The sequence below is a fragment of the Diuraphis noxia genome, unplaced genomic scaffold (genome assembly GCF_037042655.1).
Source record: "Diuraphis noxia isolate RWA-SAM2 unplaced genomic scaffold, SU_Dnox_SAM2 contig0006, whole genome shotgun sequence".
NCBI classification, from domain to species: domain Eukaryota; kingdom Metazoa; phylum Arthropoda; class Insecta; order Hemiptera; family Aphididae; genus Diuraphis; species Diuraphis noxia.
In genome coordinates this window covers 2,916,372-2,939,972 of record NW_028301716.1, presented here as the reverse complement: position 1 = coordinate 2,939,972, position 23,601 = coordinate 2,916,372, and the positions used below count along the sequence as shown (strand labels likewise).

General features: G+C 27.1%; 3 protein-coding genes across 3 annotated transcripts in view; 2 read left to right on the top strand and 1 right to left on the bottom strand.

Moving 5' to 3' along the window:
• Positions 1 to 23,601, bottom strand: part of LOC149054580 (E3 ubiquitin-protein ligase MARCHF3-like) — a 47,332-nt gene that overhangs the window by 16,214 nt on the left and 7,517 nt on the right. The gene's annotated exons all lie outside the window — the stretch shown is intronic.
• On the top strand, positions 1,110 to 2,003 carry LOC149054583 (uncharacterized). Its single transcript, XM_089230012.1, has one exon. It carries the CDS (start codon positions 1,125 to 1,127, stop codon positions 2,001 to 2,003), a length of 879 nt encoding a protein of 292 aa, XP_089086138.1. The 5' UTR covers positions 1,110 to 1,124.
• On the top strand, positions 3,864 to 5,539 carry LOC149054582 (uncharacterized). The gene has a single exon (XM_089230011.1). It carries the CDS (start codon positions 3,864 to 3,866, stop codon positions 5,493 to 5,495), a length of 1,632 nt encoding a protein of 543 aa, XP_089086137.1. The 3' UTR covers positions 5,496 to 5,539.

Here is a 23,601-nt window from a genome sequence, read left to right as displayed (position 1 = left end):
CTTCTAACGGAGGTAATTCATAGGATATGCGTCAATTGTTCGCCGAAAATAGTTCGCGCGACAATTGCTCGCGCGTCTAATGTTCGCATGGAAATAGTTCGAATACGAAAATTGTTCGTGCATGAATTGTTCGTAAAAAAAAAAAATAATAAGACTTGATTATCACGTAATATATTTTGTAATCTATACGGCAGTATAAATAACATACTATTTGATTTAGTGTGAACTGTGTGAAGTTTTAAAACCATATCGATAACGTATCTCGTTATCGAACATTATAATATAATGGGCACAAAAATCCCAATGTGTTCTGGAATAGTAGTTATCTACTAATAACAATACTAATACTAACACATACCTGTCACAAAAATCAAACAACAGTACAACCGTCAACCAGTAATTTTGACCATCATTTATTTTACCGCAATAAGTATTTAATTACTATGGTTTTAAAATATGTAAAAAGTGATCGTGGTACAGATATACTCGTACATAAAAGTTACATGTTCTACCGCGAAAAACAAACGGAAAAAAAAACTTTTTGGAAATGTTCATTGTATAAAAAATATAAGTGTGGTGGTCGTGTTCGTGTGGAAAATGACGTAGTTGTCAAAAGTTATGAACATAATCATGTACCAGATAATGCTCAAGTGGAGACAAAGGAATTAATCTATAACATGAAACACGATGCACAAACCTCCGCTGCTACAAGTCATGGAGTCATAGGAAATTTAGCAAGTCAGGTAAATTGAATTATCTAAATATTTTGAATTTTAAATTAAAATTATAAAAAAGTGCTCGAAACTTGCGTAAAGAATTTGAATTTTAGGCTGAATGTTTATAGGAATAATATACATGTCATGTTAGAACTATATATACGTTTATATTTTTCTTAGGTTCCCTTATCGGTTGCAGGTCAATTACCCAGCGTAGCTAGTTTGAAAAGAACAATACAACGTGCTCGTCGAACTAAACTAAATGCTCCTGTAAACCCTTTAAACTTTAGTTTTGATATTCCTGACGAATTTACAAAGACGACAAATGGCGACGATTTTCTTCTTTTTGATAACAAATCGGATACAAAAAGAATATTATTGTTTTCAACGAAAAATAGTTTGGAGTTAATGAATAATTGCCTTAATTGGTTTTGCGATGGCACTTTTAGTTGTTCGCCTATTCCGTTTAAACAGTTATATACCATTCACGCTGTACATTATTCAAATGTTATCCCTTCTGCTTACGCTCTTCTACCCGACAAAAAAGAAGATACATATATACAAATGTTTAAGGCTCTTAAATCATTAAACCAAAATTTAAATCCCAAGTCTATTATGATGGATTTCGAAAAAGCAGCGATGAATGCTGTTAAATCTGAATTTCCAAATGCCTCAATTAATGGATGTTTTTTTCACCTATCACAATGTATTTGGCGCCACTTACAAGAAGCAGGGTTACAAAAAAATTACATACAAGATTCTGAATTTGCCTTACATATTCGTATGTTACCTGCTCTTGCTTTTGTGCCACAAAACAAAGTTATAAAAGACTATGAAAAACTTTTAGACTCTGAATACTTTTCTGAAAATGAAGAACTTTTAATGCCAATTATAGACTACTTTGAGGGCACCTGGATTGGCCGTTTGCATCGTAGAGGCCAAAGAAGAGATCCGATCATCCCCATTAGTGTATGGAATTGTTATGATTTAGTAGCGGCAGACCTTCCACGAACTAATAATTCAGTTGAAGGATGGCACAATTGTTTTTCGTCTACACTTAATTCATCCAAACATCCATCAATTTGGAGGTTTATACATGCACTCCAAAAAGAAGAAAGTATTAATACTTTAAAAATTCAGCAGTATGTCGCGGGTCAAGAACCACCATCCAAAAAAATTTATAAAAATAAAAGTGAAAATTTAAAAAAAATATGTGCAGATTATAATAACCGTGTAACAATGGATTACCTTCGTGGTGTTGCATACAATTTCCAACTACAAATATAAAAACCATGTACTTAATATTATTGACATCTACAAACGTGGAAAAATACTCAACATTATAATTATTTTTTATGTATTATTAATATATTATTATTATTATTATTATTATTATTACAATTATTTACTTATTTTTATTTAATGTTATGTGAACATACGAACAATTTTTGCACGAACAATTTTCGTATTCGAACTATTTTCAGGCGAACATTAGACGCGCGAGCAATTGTCGCGCGAACTATTTTCGGCGAACAATTGACGTGATACCAATTCATATCCGATCACCGTGAGAAGACAGGCCATCTTCCCACGACTCCGTGAAAACGAAAACCCAGCAGTAGCAGTCAAGGAAAATCAAGGAATATCATCATCATCCGTCAATTCAGCCGCTTTGGTGTGAGTATTAGAATAAAGTTGTGAAAATTAGTTTGTTCGTCTCCTATGGTATTATTGACCATAGTATAGTTTTAATTAAGGAATAAGATTGGGGAATAAATAATAATATTAGTTAAAAAATATAATAACAGAAAAACAATTATAATAATAATTTATTAAATTAAAAAATTTTTTTTTAAACGTTTTATTGAAAATAAATAAAATTCTAAATTACGCAAATTTAATTTAAATTTCTACGCTAAATTTTTAAAATACTTTTAAGTATACTTTTAATACTTTAAATAATTTAAATATTTTAATAATTTAATTTAATTTAACATAATATAAAGAATTAAATAAATAATAAAATAATAAAGAAAAGTCAAATTAAAATAAATATAGTTATTAAATTAAATTAAATATTTAAAACAAGTTTAAATATAACGAAATAATTAATGAAATAATTTTAAAACTAATAAAATATAGTTCAACAAATTGTAAAATTTATAAATATAAGAAATTATAAAGAATATAAAGAATAATATAAATAATATAAAGAATTTTAATTCGTTTGCGTATTTATTTTTATTTTTAAAAAAAATAATAAAATTTTTATAGTGTACACTGTACACTAAAACATAAAATAAAAATAAAAATTATTTTTATTTATTTCCCTAGTTGACAATTGTTGTAACATCGAATTGAGAATTTATAATTGAGAGAATTTAATAATAAAGAATATTGTGAAATTGAGAATTATTGAGAAGAATTTATATTTTTTTAAAGGCAGAGAAGATAGATCAGATAAAGGCCGTGAAGTAAGTCCTTATATTTTGTGAAATTATTTGAAGACAGTTGAAGTCTGTATTTTTGATTTTTATAGGCCGAGTAGTAAGTCCTAATATTTTGTGAATTTATATATTGAAGTTATATAGGCCGTGAAGTAAGTCCTGATATTAGAGAAATTTTTTTAGACAATTGAAGTCTGTGTTTGAATTTATTATTGTAGGCCGTGAAGTAAGTCCTGTTATTTTGTGATTTTTTTTTGAAGATAAATGAAGTATATTGTGAATTGTTTAATTGGAATTAATTTTATAAGGCCGGAATAAGTCCTTTTTGTAGAAATTTTGTGTATTATTGAGATTTAAATGAATTAAAGAGAATAATAATAATAAGGCCGTAATAAGTCCTTAAGTAAAAAAAAATTTATAATTGTGAAAGATAATAAAAAAAAATTATATATAAAATAAATAATAACGAATATTGTTATGTGTAGGAATTTATGAGTTTAATAATTTTGAGTTGAATAAAAATTATATATAATTAAATATTATTTAATATATTTAGTAAAAATAAATAAATAGGAAATAGAATTAATAATTAATTTGAAGCGAATAAATAATAAATTATAATTGATAGTCAGTTGAAAAATTTGAGTAATTAAATTATTTACGTATTAGAAGTATTAATTGAATATGATAAGAAAGATTAATGAATAAAGAAAATAATACATTAGAAGTTAAGGAAACAGATAGTAAAAATTTATTAACGGAAGAATTACAGGAAATTAAGGAACTTGTAAAAACTGAACCCACTAACGTTACTATTGATAATAAAAACGTAGTAGATATTAAAGATAATAAAAATAACGATAAAGTAAAAATAGTTGAAAGTGAAATATTAATTGATTTAAGTACAGAAGAAGGTTATCAATATTCAGTAGATTTAGATAGGGAAAAATATTTGAAGTCATTAAGGGAAAAAGATTTATTAAATACAAGTATAAGACCAATTTTAGTTAACGAGATAGAGTTACGACAAATAGGAACACGTACCAAGAAAGGGTTAATACATACTCAATTAGAACCAACTAAACGTAATACAAGGAAGGTTAATAAAATGGCTACAGTTACTAAAGTTTCTTTAGACAAGGTTACAGGTATGATACCCACATGTACAGGTGAGCGTGATGTACATCAATTTATAAGAGCTTGCGATTTAGCATGTTCAATGGTAGACAAGGAGGAATTATCGATACTTACTAAATTTATAAATACGAAATTATTTGATAAAGCATTAGAAGTGTGTAGATATAGGAACGTATCAGAGTGGGAAGGAATAAAATTAATTTTGTTAGACGCTTTTGAACCACAGAGAACAGCATCATCTTTACAGGTAGCGTTAAATTCGGTAAGAATGAGAAATAATGAGGACGTTAGTTCTTATGCACATAGGGTAGAACAATTATATTTTAATTTATGTGTAGTTAGTACAAAAGACAAAACGCCTGAGCAATCTACCGTAATAACTGACCAATTAAAGGAACAAACATTAGTAGTATTTTTAAAAGGTCTAATTCCAAGTTTAAGAACGATAGTAAAATCACGTAATCCTCCTACACTTGAATCTGCTATGCAGTTAGCTAAAGAGGAAGAATCCGAACTTACATCCGATTATGACGCGTATCAGTATTATGGGAACAATAACGCGCGAAATGGAAATGATAATGGTGGAAATAATAGGCGAAATAACAATAATTTTGAAACAGTTAATAATAGGTACGGACATAATAATAACAGAAATTTAAATAATAGTAACAGACATTTTAACACTAATAATTATCCGCGACAATCTTATAATCAAAGACCGAACAACAATTTTATTAGACCACAATTTAATCAAAACCAAAATTTTAATAGACTAAACAATAATCAGAATCGAAATAATTTTAATAATAATAATAGATTCCCACCACGTAATAATAACTATAATCGCAATAATAATAACTATCCAAATAATAACGTATTGAGTAATATAAGCTGTTACCAATGCGGAGGAAACCATTACGCACGGGATTGTATGCAAGCGCGAGGTATAAATAATACGCGTAATCCGAATGCACATAATAATTTTACGCGACCAGCAATAAATCATAATACTGGAGTTGTAAAATGTACATATTGTAATATAGTAGGTCATGATATATCGAGATGTTATAAGAAACTAAATTCGGAACAAACTAATAATTTTTCGGGAAACTTAAATCGATCGAACGAGGCAAGTGGCGCTCGCCCGATAAATTTAATAGCCGCTGTCGAGGAACAAGATGCTTATACTTTGTAACTGTTATAAATGATAATCATGTGTCATGCCAAAGTGTTAATATAAAGAAGGAATTTATAGATTTACTTTTAGATACTGGAAGTGATGTTAATTTAATAAAATGTAGTACTTTGATACCAGATACACTAGTAAATGAAAAAAAAAATATATTTAAAAGGAATTAATGACAAAATTGTACCAACAGTAGGCTTAGTAAAAATAATTTTAAGATTTGATGATATTAATATAGAAACTGAGTTTCAAGTAGTTTATGATTCGTTTCCAATACCTAAGGATGGTATTTTAGGACAAAAATTTTTAATAGAGAATAAAGCAATTATAGATATAGCTAAAAATTCGTTAATTATAGATAATGATAGTAATGATAGTTTAATTAATGAAATAAATAAAAATGAAATGAAATTTGTATTAAAACCACGAACGGAAACCGTTGTGGCAGTGCCTATCGCAGACCCAGCTATGGAAAATAAAAATATTATAATACACAAACAGGAACTGATAAAAGATGTATATTGTGCGAATATAATAGGGACCGTGGAAACAGGAAGGGTCATGGTTAGTTTATTAAATGTGTCCGAACTTTCACAAGAAATAGATACGAATATTATGAATAAAATATTGTATGAAACCGCAAACAATTATAACATACACGCGATAAAAACCGAAATTAATAATGATAATCGTGTAAATCAAAATTTTAAATCTAATACGAAGCGATCATATGAGTGATGAGGAAAGGCAAACGATATTTAAAATATGTGAACGATACGCAGAAATATTCTATTTAGAAGGAGATCGATTAACTTTTACAGATGCAGCCGAGCATGTTATTAATTTAAATATTAACCAACAACCAATTTATCAAAGACCTTATAGGTTACCTTACTCACAACAGACAGAAATAAGAAATCAATTAGATAAAATGGAGCAAGATGATATTATAGAACCTTCTAGTTCACCGTGGAACGCACCACTCTTGTTAGTAAAGAAAAAGGCAGACGCCAGTGGGAAAGAAAAGTTTCGTATTGTAATAGACTTTAGAGCTCTGAATCAGGTCACTTTAAATGAATTTCATCCTTTACCGAACATTACGGAAATATTAGATCATTTAGGACAATGTCAATTATTCAGTGTCATTGACCTTGCTTCTGGATTTCATCAAATTCCTGTATCTAAAGCTTCACGTGAATTAACAGCCTTTTCAGCTAATAACGCGCATTATCAGTTTAAACGAATGGCAATGGGAATGAAAACTAGCCCTGCTACGTTTCAAAGGTTAATGGATAACGTATTGTCTGGAATAATTGGAATAAAATGTTTAGTATATCTTGACGACATAATAATATATGGGAAAAATTTAATAGATCATAATAAAAAATTAATCGATGTGTTCGAACGATTACGATTGCACAATTTGAAAATACAACCCGATAAGTGTGAATTTGTAAAGCGAGAATGTTTATATTTAGGTCATGTTATATCGAAAACAGGAATAAGACCGGACCCAATGAAAAATTCGGAAATACAAGTAGCACAAAAGGAGATCCGTAGGATTTTTAAGTGTAAAACTGAACTAAGGGATGCTTGCTTGGACCAATTGAATAAAAGTCTGAGAGCAGATGTAAACAGTCTAAATGCAGATTATATAAAAAATTATATTTTAAGGGATAATAAAATAAATATATTAGTTGTGTGGAACGGTAGTTCAGATAAGGTTATTTTAAAGAAATTAGGTATCATCGAATTTCCTATGATAAATTTAACGTGTTATGATAAATATTTTAATCAACAATTTGTAATACAGATAGTGAAATCAGATACTAAGCAGATATTATTCGAGGTGGATGTAGGAACTTTCGATAAGAAGGGAAGATAACTAAACCTAGAAGAAACTCATGGATTAATATGTTCAAAGAACCATAAATTAACTTATGCTCATGACCCTCGTACAGACGTAATCTTAACTAAATGTATATTTGATTTCATGGTTAGAAAATATAAATATGAAAACCTCATAAGTCATTTTTTGTAAAAAAAAAATAATAATAGTATAAATAAGTAAGAATAAACAGATAACATTTAAATAAAATAGTAGGAATCAGTAAATAAATCATAATGGATAGGAACAATCAATTATTGCAGGAACTAAATATAAATTTAGCTATACAAACACACATTAATCCAAACCAAGGAGAATGGTATAATTTTACAACTTGTTTTGATTATCATATAATAACTGCAAATGAATCTATATTAGTACCGTATGAAGATAAAGAAATTTTGGAAATAATAAATTCTATAAAACGATTTTTAGTAGATATGATGATAAATAGAAATTTAAATAATCCTATATGTATGGAATTAGCCAGATTTATAGAAAGGGTGCCAACCGCCACTGATATGTTATTCTATGAAAGATAAAATAATAATCATTTTAGACAAATAATTATGAATGGTCAATAATATTAAGAGAAAAAAATTTATAATTTACTAATCAATTTATTATTGTAATTAAAGGAAAATATTATATGTATTAACTAACAAAACTATTAATCAACTATTATTGTATAAAAAAAAAAATATATACCATTGTAAAAATATATATGATTATATAATTATTATACTAACAAAATATTTATTGTAATTAATCAACAAAATTATATATATATATATAAAAATATGTAATCTGTAATTTTATAATATTATCAACAATAATTGTAAACTTTGTAAACTGGATAGTTTGATATCTAGTCATATTATTGAAATTGTAACAATGAATTTTAAGCTTTTTGTAGTTCTATGATGTTATAGCCCTACAAAAACCTTTTTTTTAGCGGTGAGGTGTAACGAGCTGTGACTTTATCTATATTTACTTATGAGTCCCTGGTAGTAATATCATAATAATAATGCTGAAGAGCAGCGGCGTAGTGCTAATAATAGTAATAATAGTAATAATTCATATGACACTATATATTTCACTACTCATATAAATATTCTTTTAAGTAGGTCACGCAGGAATTGTGTGTTTTATGTAAACGGAGATCGTGTTATAATGTTTTGTGTAAGGGACATCCGGTTAAGTGTCGCGTGTAGCCACACGCCACGATCACACGCACCATATATGACCATGGGAGTTACGTAACATAGATATGACCACTGGAGTAGGGACTAGGGATTTCTCTACAAGAGGACTCGTAGACCGTACGATAGTCAGACGAACTTACCAACAACTAGCGACTGGAAGCTGAACACACTAGAAGTCACATTTCGTTATTACCATTAAATAAATTAATTGAACTTAGTCATTTTTTCAATATTATTAATTATTGGACTTGTAATAAATAAAATATTATTCAAAAAACATCAAGTGTTGATTATTCCATTCAACTTCTTGACAATCCTAGAAGGGCTCGTTACACTACACACAGATTAAAATTAAATTAAAAGCGATTAAATTGATTCGCTCACGTTTCGTTTATCACCTACGTTTAATATATATCAATCTATTTTTATATATTTTATAACGTATTGAAAATATATAGTCAACAGTTTATCTTTGCGATAACGAAAAACAGATAGAAACGGTGTGTATATAAATATTTGGAAAACACAGTTTAATTTTAGAGTTCAATCGCGACCAAACGTGCTAAAATTAAGCCGGAGCGATTTATCGCGTACACTCGCGACAGAACGCGTCTATGTATTTCCGTTTGAATATAAACATCAAAATACCCACGTTCTATTTGGTGCGATTATTTATTTATTTATGAGTGTAACCAGCTTTAGTCCAATACTTACTATACCCACTTGCAAAGATATATTTAGTCATCACAAATATCAATAAATAGAACTGATTGAAAAAAACTAATTACGTAATTGAAATCAGCACACCAAACATAGTCTTAATCAGTAAAAAAATTACAGACAACAAAATAAATATGTTTGTTTGTTGGGATGTGTAATAAATAGTTTTTCCATTTACCAACTTCATTAATAATTATTATATTTTATGGAGTTGTGTATTTAAAATTCCTAAAAAATTATAAAGTTTTATGAATAAACTTTTATTTTTAAAAATTATACCCATTTACTTATGATTTATTATATGACTTAACTGTATTTTTAAATAAAAATATTTATATTATGTTTTATTGTACAATGTTTTTAAGAATAGGTGAATCAAAGTAATCCATCCTATGTTATAGATAAAACTAATGAAGTTGATTCATATAATAGTGTATGTTATACTAATAATTATTAAAATATTTAAATACCTTCATGACTTTAGATTAAATAATAAATATTGTTTTAATTGTTATATTAAATTTAGGGTATAGACAAGTCAAATAGTGAAGTGAACATTAATGGTGAATATTTTACAATAGTATTTGGTAATCAGTCCAAAGTTATTCTACATGAGATAAACATTTTAATAATATATCTTATAGTTAAAAACATTAATTGATTACAGTCAATGTTTAATGTATATTATATGTAGTTTTTAGATATACTCGTAATAATATAATTTATACTTCTATATCATCGTTTATTCACTATTTTTCTAAATTTTTTTTAAATTTTATCATAAATTTATTTTTTATTTTCTTTATTTAAATATCTTTTATATCATTAATAGTAAAAATATCTATTTTACATTTAAATATATACATTAAAATTATACATTTTTCAGGAGTATTATTTTTAATCTATCAATTGAATATTTTTTAAATAATATTCAGCATTTTTTAATAAAATATTAACTATCAACTCTAAAAAATTGGTGAATTATTTAATTACAATAAACAAAAGATCATCAATATAATTATTATTTAAATACTATTAAGCCAATACGATGACAACTAATATTTTGTTAAATTTCTGATCCATAAAAATAAGTTATCTTTGTTGAAAAACATTATATATAGTTAAATTTACTATTTAGGTATAAACAGATTAAAGATAATAGACACACCTATGTACTTTCACAAATTTATTTTATTATTAGTGGTTATTTGTTTTATATAGTTTATTATTTTTTTTCTGTTTATTTGATATTTATGCATCTATTGTATTTGTCTTTATTTATAGATTCTGAACGAAGTGATGAATGTATTGATTTTACAATGATGTGTTTTTTTTTTTTTTGTGTGTGTCTGTGTACAGCATAACTCGTCGAAATAATGCTTCAATTTCAAACTTTGGGGGTGTTTTCCGATTTAAAAGTGAATATCCTTGATGCATTATACAGGTTAAAAATAAACATTTTCTAACAGTTTTCAAAAAAATCGATTTTTTTATATGGTTGTAATTCAACAACTAATCACTGTATATACTTGAAATTTTCAACAAATGTTTATGTTAGTGTTATCTATAAAAAGTTTAATTTTCAAAAATGTTGACTTTATTTGAGTTATTTATAGACCACTGAAATTTTCGATTTTTCTGAAAATTTTTTTTTTTGAAGTGACGATAAAAAAATTTTGGATGATCAAAAAAACTTGAAAGTTTAATATAAGGTTCCTTATGAGTTGTTCTTATTGTAGCTAAAAAAAATTAAAAATCGTTAGTCACAATTTTTTTTTTATAACCGTTTATACTTCAAATTTTTACGAAATCTGTCGAAAACGCGAAAATTTGCAAGTAATTTTGAAGTTGAAAAATCATAAAATATTTTTTGTTTATAACTAAGGATTAAAAATACAACACTGAGTTTTCCTTCAAGTAGCTATAGAGGAAACTCGAAGCATCATTATAGGAAAAATGTTATGTGCGTATGAGTTTTAAATTTTTATGAAATCACGTATAATGATAACGATATAATGATTTATCATCAAACCAGGTATATGTATATTGTATATCTATGATAATATAAGGTATTATGAATTATGATAACTACATGTAATGTTTTTGGAAAAATTGACTAACCTTATGCAAAATGCGTCCTAATTAAAAAATAAAATATTTGTTTCAAAATAGAATATATGACAATATTTAAATATAATATATCCTAGACTGACAAATCATCTCCGTTCAGAATCGTTTTTCGTATACAATGATACCTACCGTTGCATTCAAATTTAACCTACCCTAGTCAGAGTAACCCCCTAATGTACAGTAGAGTGACATCCACTTACTCTCTTTTTTATCATTGAGTTTATATGAAGTTTATATACTTCAATGAAAGACAAAATTTTAACTGTATAATAATTATGAATTTTATATTTTCTATAAACCCATTATAAATAAACCTGATGTATCTCTATAGTTATTGTTGTGGTAATACTGTGACGTTACAATATACACCATTTTAATTATTTTTTATACAAGATACAGGATATATGATAAACTACACATGTCTTTCTAGTATTAATGTATATTAAAATTATTATGCTTAAGTTAAATGAATTGTTTGTCTAATTATTTTATATAAAATAGTTTATGATAAATAAATAAATGGCTAATTTGTTAAAAATCTTAAACAGTTATAGGATAATAATATTATTACAATTTTTTTTTCTGTATTAGATTGATGGTATCAACAAATGGAACTGCTTTGAGAATAATATATGAGTTACAAAGCCAATTATTAATAGGTACCTGGTGAAAGTTATAAAAGCCCCAATACATCAGATAAATAAGCAGGGCCATAATTTCGCACGGACAAAATAGTCATTTGTCCTGGGTCCAATGTCGCCAATGGGCCCACCGGTGACTAACACTAACTATGTAATATAATACATATTATGGCCCAATTTTTTTATTTTGTCCTGGTCCATATATTTGGTAAATCAGGCTCTGTAAATAAGTATGAATCACGGGCACCGCCGGAACAAGCATCGGGACGAGCGGGGCACGCATAGACATATTAATAAATGGACTTCGCTTTCCTCACCCTTCGACAATCAGAATCTAAAATGTACATTGTGTGAGAGAGATGGATATAGTTAGGGGCAATCATGAAAGAAATAATATTATATTTCATTTATGCCATGAAATTATTGTAATTTATAGATTGTAGTAGGTATTACTGATAATAATTGTTGATATTTGATACAGTGGTCAATGAAATGTATTCAATATATTATCACAGATGTTATATTATTAAAATTTGATGGACCCATTGATCACCAATATTCCCTTTAGATATGCTAAATTAATATCATAGTGAAGTAATATTATATATAAAGAGTACATAAATCATAAATTATTTAACTGATAATATAATATCTGATATCTACTCATCCATGCATTTTAATACCTTGATCTTTAATGGTAGTTTTACAACCTTTAATAGAATAAGTCTTCATTTTAAGGTGATATTGTAGTTTAAAATGTTATAATATACAATAAATATATCTAATGTAAATAAATAAATTATAAATGAAAAAACTTGTTGAATTAGTCGAAGCCTGAAGTGTCAATTAGTTATGCTTGAGTTGGATGCAGGACGTTGCAAATTGCAATCGGTTGCAGTAATCACTGATCACGGCTATATATAATATACCTAGATAGTGTTATTTTTAATCTCGATAGTGATATAATGGTTTATAATACCATGGTAATATCATATACCTTATATTATGGTAATACCATAATATAAGTGTTAAATTATTTCCTCCATGATTGCCCCCAACTGTTTTTATCTCTCTCATTCAATATCGGTTTCATGCATTGACCTATTATAGGTCAATGGTTTCATAATTTCTCTCTCTAAGCGCAGTCCATTTATTTATATTTAAATGCGGGCACATACCTCGGGCTTCGCGATTTTGGGGCCCCGTTATTTATAATGCTCCCACTTGAATGAAATCAAAAATAAAGTTAATTTTTGATCATGTGTCTAAATATTACCCAACACACACTCACAACATATTACCCTAAATACTCAAGTACCACAATAAATTTAAGTTGATTTCTACCAGATTATTTTCGTTAAATAGGTTTAAAATATAATGTTTTAGTATTTTGAATGAAATAGTGTTACCATAAGTACAACCATACATTTTTAATGAGATAAAGTCAATGAAAATTGAGTATAAAAACCATAAAAACTTTATATTTAAATAATTTAAGTAATATTTGTTATATCAATTCTCTACTTAATACGTAATGAATCTTTGTAGATTAATTACATTTATTTAATTTTCCTAATATCTAATTTTAAAGGCTATTGAAGTATATATGAAAATATCAAGTATTTTTCAAAAATGTATTTCATAATATTTACATATGTGGTATATTTTAGCATACTTTTATTGCACATTTTTAATAAAAAAAAATATGGATATTTGCATATACATCATAGCCCTTCTTATTATACTGATAAGATAATAATACTATCACTACTGATTAATAGTTCTTTGTAACTTTCTTGTGCAGATGTTCATATATTATAATTATATGAATAATGGACATTTAGCTATCAGTAAAATAATTGCATTATTTTTATATTTTTAGTTATTTATTTAATCTACTATGGACTGTCACGATTGTGATAAATTTCATTTCTATTCTCCCGAGCACCAAAAAAAAAAAAAAAAATGTAAAAACAAAAAAAAAATGCATAAAAAACATGTCAATGTCGCGATTTCTTCAATTACCACGGTCTAGTAGTACTTCTAATTCTAATAATGAACAAATATCAAATAAATAAGACTAATCTAAACCACAAACCATTAGGTATAGAAAATGTTTTTAATGTAAATGTAGATATTGTTTTACCACCTTCGAGTGAAAAAAGTTAAGAGTCAATATCGCATAATTTAAATCCAACAACTATTTTAAATCCTTTTAAAATCATCGACTTAACAGATCCTTATAACTGGCCAGATTGTATAAGTACAATAATATAATAATATAGTATAAGAGTTGATTTAGTCAAACTTGGACCAAAAAGAAAAATTAATATAAAATATCCTATTAGTTTAATTGATAAAACGGAAAGACAATTTTCCAATAGTTTCTATTCTAGGAAATTAACTAATGGTGAGTTTAGTGATCGTCAGAGGCTAGTATATAGTGTTTCGTGTGATCGCGCCTATTTTTTTTGTTGTTAACTTTTTCCTAATCGTGAAATGCATCTACATATTAGTTCTTTGGTTACTGTTGGTTTAAGGGACTGGAAACATAAACATACTAAAGATTGAAATCGCATGAAATTTCACAAACACACATAAAAGTTGCAATTGATTGGTCAGAATTGAGGCTAAAATTAGGAAAATTAGAGACCATTGATAAGGCCCATCAGATAATCATACAAAAAAAAAAAAATCATTGGATAGAAGACTTAAATCGTATTATAGCGGAAATAAATTTTTTGACTAAGCATAATGACGTATTTAGATGTTCCACGGACGTTCTTTACCAACCTAATAATGGAAAATTTTTAGGTCTGATAGAAATGTTTGCCAAATTTGACCCTTTCATTTGTGAACATTTGAAAAGAATAATAAATCATAAAATTCATACTCATTATCTAGGGTATGATATACAAAATGAGTTAATTGAGATAATGGCCAACGAAAAAAAAATTTAAAAAAGGCGGGTAAGTCGTGATGTCGCTCTGCTGTACAGTAGGTTACAAGTGGGTTACTGTAATGGATGGAATTAAATTTGAATCCAATGATATAATATCATTGTATACCAAAAACGATTCTGAGCGAAGACGGTTTATCTGTCAAGAATATATTATAGATTATTAAAAATTTTCAAATCTTAGATTTAAAAAGAAAATTTTTATGAATTTCTAGTTTAAAATAATTTGCGCATTTTCGTGATTTTCGTGATTTTTACACATGTTGTCAAAATTCAAACTTTGAATGCTTGTAAAAAAAATTGTAACTACGCATTTCTTTTATTTTTCAATTGCTATTGTAAAAATATTATAGGAGCCATGTATTAAATTTTTAAATCTTAGATATAAAAGAAAATTTTTTATGAATTTCTAGCACAAAATAATTTATGGATTTTCGTGATTTTTACATAATATGTTGTCAAAACTCAAACTTTGAATGCTTAAAAAAAAAATTGTGACTATGTATTCCTTTTATTTTGCAACTGCTATTGTAAAAATATATTAGGACCTTGTATTAAATTTTCAAATCTTAGAATTAAAAAGAAAAACTTTTATGAATTTCTATCTAAGATAATTTTAACATTGCCGTAATTTTTACGTATTAAGTTAAAATTTGAACTTTAAATGCTTATAAAAAAAAATTGTGACTAAGCATTTCTTTTATTTTTCAATTTCTATTGTAAAAATATATGATGAGCCTTTTGTTTTAACGTTACATCAAAAATCAAAATCGGTTTTGTCGAAAAATGAGTGTGCGTAAAATTTCCCGTGTTTGCCTTAATTTTTAGTTTATTTTTCTCGATTATTTAGAAAAGTATTGAGAATTTTTTTACTTTTAACCTCACAAAGTACCAACTAGATTCACTTTCTGATCGAACGAGGTACTGAAGTCAAAAATCGAAGCATTTTTACTGCCCCAAAGCCAGACATAAGCCGCCAATAGCAACTTTCTTTTGTTATAAGAATATTGTAGATATATGTTTAAACGATGAAATTACAAATCCTACAATTAAAGAATTCCTCATAGATTTTATAAATATTTATTATTCTACTAAAGTAGTCAGAACCAAGTGGGAGAGTCACTGCTCAAGTGTTGAAACCAGGGGCGGAGTGACCCATCTGGAAATCTGGAATTTTCCAGATGGGCCGGTACTCGCGGATATCAGATGGGCTGGACCTGCCACAACAATTGAAAAAAAAATATTCAAACATCAAATAATAATATTTGTAATTTGTATAATTAGTGCTCAATTGTTCAAAATTTAAAATAATTTTGAATGACCCTTATTACAAATAAATCTTATTATACATAATCTGAAAGTATTACGTGATGACGTTAATATATCAATTTAATATTAATATGATATTATATGAATTATACTAATAAGAGTAATACCAACATTAGAACATTATATATTATTAAATATCGAATGACGATAATAATATTATTGTCAAGCAAGTATTTCCACTTCCTCGTACACACGACTGCACGAACTGTTCTTATCTATCGCATCAGTTTTAAATTCTAATTATAGAATTGAATAGTATATTTTGTAAGTCGTAACTGTGTACAATGTACATTAGTACATTATAACAATATCAGTTGTTACAATAATATAAACTAATTTAGAAAAAACTAAAAACAGAATTATCACAATATTCTAAATGATTAAAACCGCTGTTTTCGCCCGTTTTTCCTTATTAGTCGTTTTGGTTTTTTCTCTACAAAACGATTTAGGGTCAAATGGGGTAATTGTAAATCGGGGCATTTGTAAATAATAATCATAAAAAATTAACCAATCATTTTTAATGTATTTCATATTAATAACATGAAGGTATGAACGTCAAAGTATAATATTTGGGGCTAATGTAAATTTGTGTGTATTGGGTCTATCAAAACGTTAAATAAAAGGTAGTACAGGTTGTTTACATATGCCCCAGATCCAGATTCTATTTCACTCTTATAACGTGAAATCATTGTTTACATTTACCCCAAATAAATGGGGCAAATGTAAATGAATGGGGCATATGTAAATTATTTTTTTTTCTTAAGTGATTTAATATTCTGGTCTTGTGTAGGAAATTTTATAAGCCTAGGATATGTTTATGAATGGTTTTGATGAGAAAGAAAATGTATTGTTAATTATAATTTAGAAAATAAAAAAAATATTAAAAAGTAACAAAATTTATTTACAATTACCCCATTTGACTCTACCTTTTTACAATTTAATTTTCTCATCATGAACAATTCACTCACGTTGGAAAAAAGAAAAGGAGGAGCAGAAAAATAACGTGATAAAAAAAAAAAATTACTTCTCAAGTCTGCTCAAGATTGCACAAAGATTATTTCGTTATTTCGTACAGCCGGACCAGCCGGTAATTACCTAGTTAATATTTTTCTAATGGTTAAATATTTAGTATTAATAAAACTGACACTGACCTGCTTACTGATTCATATACAACACTTGAGGGTAAATTATTACTTTAAAAAAAACTGTTAAGGGCTCGTGTAAGTTTTGTTTTTATTATTAATCAAGCTGCAGGCAATAATACAGTAGAATCAAATGAAAAATGTGTTAAAACTGATGCTGTCGATACTGACTTGCCTACTTGTTCATATACAGTACTTGAAGGTAAATTATTGTTTTTAATAAAAATTGTCTAGTGCTTATATAAATTTAGTTTTTATTTAAAATAGATCAAGCTGCAGGCAATAATACAGTAGAATCAAATGTAAGACATGTAAAAAACTGTAGTATTTGTTGTTATAATGCATTAATTAAGTACAATCTTTACTCGAATGCTTACTCTACATTATCTATTGCTTATCAATATTTACTAACTTTGCCAGTAACACGAGTGGCCTGTGAACGGTCATTTTCTACATTAAAATATTTAAAAAACAGGTTGAGAAATTCAATGACAACCGAACATTTGGGGTCATTCATGTTGATGGTGATTGAAAAACAAATTCTGTATAGTTTAGATAATGATATTATAATAAATAAAGTTGGTGAAAAATCAAAACTACTTTCTAAATTACTCACATAAGTTATATATAGGTATATTAAAAATTAAAATACCCTTAATCATATTTGTATGTATATCATATTTTTTATGTATTTGTAATTATTTAATGAAAATATTAAAACAAAATGTGTATACTGTATTTGTTATTTTTATTTAGTTATTTGATAGATCAGTAATATTTTTTTTTCAAGTCTATCGGTAGGTTAGCCCCTGAAACAATCAGCCGATGAGCTAATGGGCAGGTAAAATATTATTTCCAGACCCGAAATTAGTTCCCACTCCGCCCCTGGTTGAAACGATTAGGTTTTAGGTTAAGGAAATCATAGATGCTTTTGACGAAATTAATGAATCAACTATTAACTTAGCCATGATATAGTGAAACGAATTCATTATCTACAGAAATGTGTACTAATGATTTTTTAATTAGTTTTTGTATTTGGTATAGCGTTTTGAATGAAGTAAATATTGTTAGTAAATCACTTCAAAATCCACAAATTAATTTAGATACATCTACAAAGTTACTTAAAGCTCTCCAAATATTTTTAACCGAGTACAGGAATAATGGTTTTGATGCGACCAAAAAAGATGCATGCGATTTAGCAAACAAGTTAAAAATTGAATCAGTCTTTAAAATACATCGATAAAGAAAAACAATGTTTGAATACGAAGGAGCCGATGACGTCATACAAAACCTAGCAGATGTATTTAATTGCAATTACTTCTTGGTTATAGTATAATATGGTGCAATAAATTCAATAACAAAGTGATTCGATCAAACCAATACATTTAATGAAGTTTTTGGATTTTTGTATGATGTTAAGAAACTTTGTCATGTTCCCGATTTAGAAATTTTATGCAAAGATTTGGAAATGCGTTTGTCAGAGAATGACATAAAAGATTTAAATAGTTATGATTTATATGAAGAAATATTAATTTTCCGCCATTTGATTGATAAAAATACTACACCACTTCAAGTACTATCTGAAATTAAAAAATGTACACATTTCCCAACTTGAATATTGCACTTCGAATTATGTTAATAATTTCGATTACGTCCGCTGGAGCAGATTGAACATTCTCTAAATTAAAAATTATTAAAACATATTTACGAAGTACCATGTCACAACAAAGACTTACTAGACTTGCTACAATTTGTATACAAAAAGAACTTTCAGAACAACTAGATTATGAAGATATTATAAGTAACTTTGAATCCAAAAAAGCTAGAAAAATTAAAGAATTATAATTTATAATTGACAATATTTTACTTTAACAATATATTATTATGTATTTAAAATATTATAAAATAGCTGAACCCGTGCACTTCGTAGCCCGTTAAAAATCCTACATCTTATATGGTTCATACTGTGTGTTAAATTAATTTCATGTGATGATTCTCGCAGTATATTTTTATACATAATGATAGATAGTGGTTATAAAATATTATAATCATACAGCGATATTCAATTTCGTACATCATTATGTAATTTTCTTCGTTTTATCAATATAATTTTAACAATTTAAACATTAAATTGAATGATATTTAAGCATAAGTATCACTCTCTAACTTAACCTATATTCTGCCCATATGTCTAATAAAATTATGTACCAAATTTTGTCACAATCGGTCCAGCTGTTTAAGAATGTATATAGGACAAACATATATATATATATATAATATAATTTATGTATATGATGTCTGTTTATCCTTTATTTAAATGCTTTATTATAAATACATAATTTTTACGTTTTTCCAATAATCACGCTTGGATAAATAGTGCAATTATAATTATATCAAATTTCGTCGCAATCGGTCCACCAATTGGAATTGAAATGCATAAAGGATTAACAGATAGAAATCCATTTTTATTTATTTTATTTCTATATGAATTTCTCATTAAACATACTAACGATTGTGATTTATTAATTAGATTAATTAAATAGAACACTTTAAATTATTCTTTACTTTAATTAGGCAATGGTGTAAATCAAAATATTACAGCCCTAATGTGATAAAATTTAAATCAAATTTATAATTAACTTGTGCTTTTTTCTTTTGTTTGTTTTTTGGTTATTATGATACCTTCTTATAATATTTCATTTTATTTTTACTTAGTCTGAATTAAGTTTTATTTTCACTGTAGTACTTTATGGTACACATTATTTTTTATTTAATTATTTGAGGTTATTTGATTATTTGATATTATTTGATGCGTGGTATCAAAAGGTATTCTCCTTTATACTTTCCTTTCAATATGACTACTTCTATTACGTTAGTCGGTATTTTTTTTTTATTGCTTATAGTGTTCCGTTACAAAGTTGTGGTTGGTTAATATTTCGGAACATTATAAATACAGATCCAACCTTTAATTGAAGGTTGTGAGGCGGCAATCCAGGAAAATCAATTGAATTTAAAAATTCCGGTGGATATTTCACAACATCATCTTCATTAGTTACCGTATCAAATTATTTATAAGTCCTCATCTCGTCAGGAATTTCATCTTGAATTTTAAAATTTAATTAATTTACATCAGTGTTTTTGGGAGCCAGTGTAGCTCATTCGCTCAACCAATCATGTAAGCAGTAATTTTGAGTAACATTTGTAATCACTTTTTGAATGAGTTCAGCTTTTGATTGTGTTAATTGATATAAACTTTTAGGAAAGGTGATACAGCCAGTCATTACATATATAGAAAAATTGCCATTACCAATATCAATGAGTTGTTTAGATAATATATGTCTATAGATTGATAATTTTTCTACATGAAACGCATATTCTTGCTTAAATGTAATATCTAGCGATGTTTCCACAATTGGAGAACTTTAAACACGCATTCAGTTCATCAGCTCTCATTGAATGTGGAACCACTGGCAATGTTTGGTGAAAATCACTTGATAGTAAAATCATTGCGCCATCAAATTTGTTTTGGTTGTTTCGTAGATTTTTTAAGGTTCTATCTAAAGCCTCTAAAGATATTTTATGCACCATCGTACATTCGTCCCACACCATTGGCTTAAATTGTTGCAAAACATTTGCCATTGCCGAATTTTTGGAAATGTTGCAAGTTAGATTTTCGTTGCTCTGTATATTCAATGGAAATTTTAGAGCTGAATGGGATCTGTTGTTCGATTGCCTTCAAACAAATTTGCTGCAATGCCTGATGATTGACAAAGCAAGGTTTAGAACAATTTAATTTTTTGAACGAATTGTCGCCAATATTAAAGTAATTAAAAATTTTTTCCTGTACCACCAGGAGCGTATAAGAAGTAAATCCCTCCATTGCCAGTAATTAATTAATTAATTAGAATCCTTGAATTTCGGGTTCTTCTGACTAAATTTGCCCGCCGCCTTATAGGTGGCATATTTAATAAGTCACAAACACATAACACTTTTTATAGATGAATTTATAGACCAAATGTCAAATAAGTGGTTTTGTGCTTGCGTTATGACAACTTTCGTTATTAGCAACTTTTATTTATTTTATATATCATAATCTATAAATTTAAATATACATAATTATCACTAATTGTAACCGTCACTAAAGCAACCATTTATAAATAAACAAACATTTCCATCCTAAAAATAAGTTCAGCTGCTCTCGAGAGCACTGTTTTGTTTAAATGGTTGCCATTGACTATCAAAAAATATTATTATTATTTAGCTCATTTTTTGCTGGACTGATGGCGCCATTGTCAATTCATCACCGCCTCGCCCCATATTCTTCTAACCTAGTAACTTTCTCAAATTTTTCATCCGTAAGAATCTTCTCCTGGCAATTACAAAACCAACAAAAAAAGAATAAGCCAAATAGGCCCAGCCGTTCTCAATTGATGAATTGTTATACATTTTTTTGAACTTCTTTTATAAATTAAAGTTATTACTTAGTACTTATCTATGAGTTATTATAAATTTATTTAGTAAAAATAATTATAAATAATATTTGTTTTTTGAGTTTTTATAATAATGATAAAGATGATAAGTTTATATTTTATGCAAATAATATTATAATACATTTATTAAATTTATTAATTGTTTTGATTTTATTTACATATCTAACTATTGTACAATAATTCTTTGTTTTTAAATCGATGGACAAAATTATTTTTTGAATTAAATCTATAATTAATTTAGAATGGGGATGTAATGTATAAGATAGGAATGAGGACCCCATATTTTTATTTTCCCCGGACCCGCAAAACGTTGCGCCGATACTGATCCCGGGTTTCCAAAACATAATAATTTATCGGGACATGAAGTAGATTAATTATGAGAAGATTGATGTTAATTTCAATGGAATTAAAATTAGAGTTAGTGTTTAAGGTAACTCAGTCAATTATCGAAAATATAAAAATGTAAAAGAAATTCTGATAAATGATATACTACTAACAAACGAAAAATAGTTAAAGATCTTCTGAGACATTACTTAGATATCGAGCCAAATGCAACACTAAAATAGATAATGATTTACGTGAAAAGTTATTTGCTTGTTATTGCCAATGAACAATTTTAATAGAAGAATTGCAAATATTTCTAGTTGTATGCATTTTACGGATACTAAAACTTCAAGAAAGCGGAGAAATACACCAGAAAAACAAAATAAAACATTTTAGAGAAACTAAAAAAATTGTTAGCAATGTGTGTATGCAAAAATTATATTCTAACAATAAATAAAACTAAACCAAATAAAAGGAATAAAGTAAGTCCAGCCAATAAAATAACGTCTGATGATATAACATTGATAAACAACATTTAAATAGCTTTCCAACTTACGAAAGCCACTATTGCCGAAAAGAGACGAGAAAATAATACATACCACCTTAATTCACTCTACACGTTGCTTATAATGAATATATTAAAACAGTTGAAATTCCAGTTAGTAGATTTATGAAAAATATTATGGAATATCTAGATTAAAAATAAAAAGTCCAAAAAAAAAAAAGACCTGCGCACAATGTGACAGACTATATATGCAAATATCAGATAGTTTCCTGTAAAGTTAATAAGAAAACTGAGTTAATTCTTCGTTACTTGTCGCGTATGGAATGTGATCCAGACCATGCAAAGATTGAGAAAACAAGTAAAAGGTACTCCTTCCATAAATCATCCTAATAACTGGAAAAAATGATTCTTTGGGAAGGAAAAATACATTTAATGTAAAATACATAAACCTAAATGATTTTTACGATTTCAACAATTTACTTAAAACCAAATATATGAGATGTAAAAAAACAATATGACTGGAGAAAAATTTTAGTTTGGAAAGGTAAAATGGCTTAGATATGTGAAACAAGAAAATAATATTGTTTCTTATAAAACAACACTTAAAGAAAATAATGAGGTTTTAACTTGATCTATCTCATAAAAAAATATTGCATAATGATCTATCTATGGCCTACCACGAAGAGTTACCAATAATAACCAGGTCTCGTAAGTTTATGCCCTAATAAATGCCTAAATGAATATGCATTTGTGTACTCCAAATTGGCAAAATCTACATAGAA

Coding starts and splice junctions, on each gene's coding strand:
- LOC149054582 (XM_089230011.1), top strand. CDS start 3,864: ATGAATAAAGAAAATAATACATTAGAAGTTAAGGAAACAGATAGTAAA.
- LOC149054583 (XM_089230012.1), top strand. CDS start 1,125: ATGAATAATTGCCTTAATTGGTTTTGCGATGGCACTTTTAGTTGTTCG.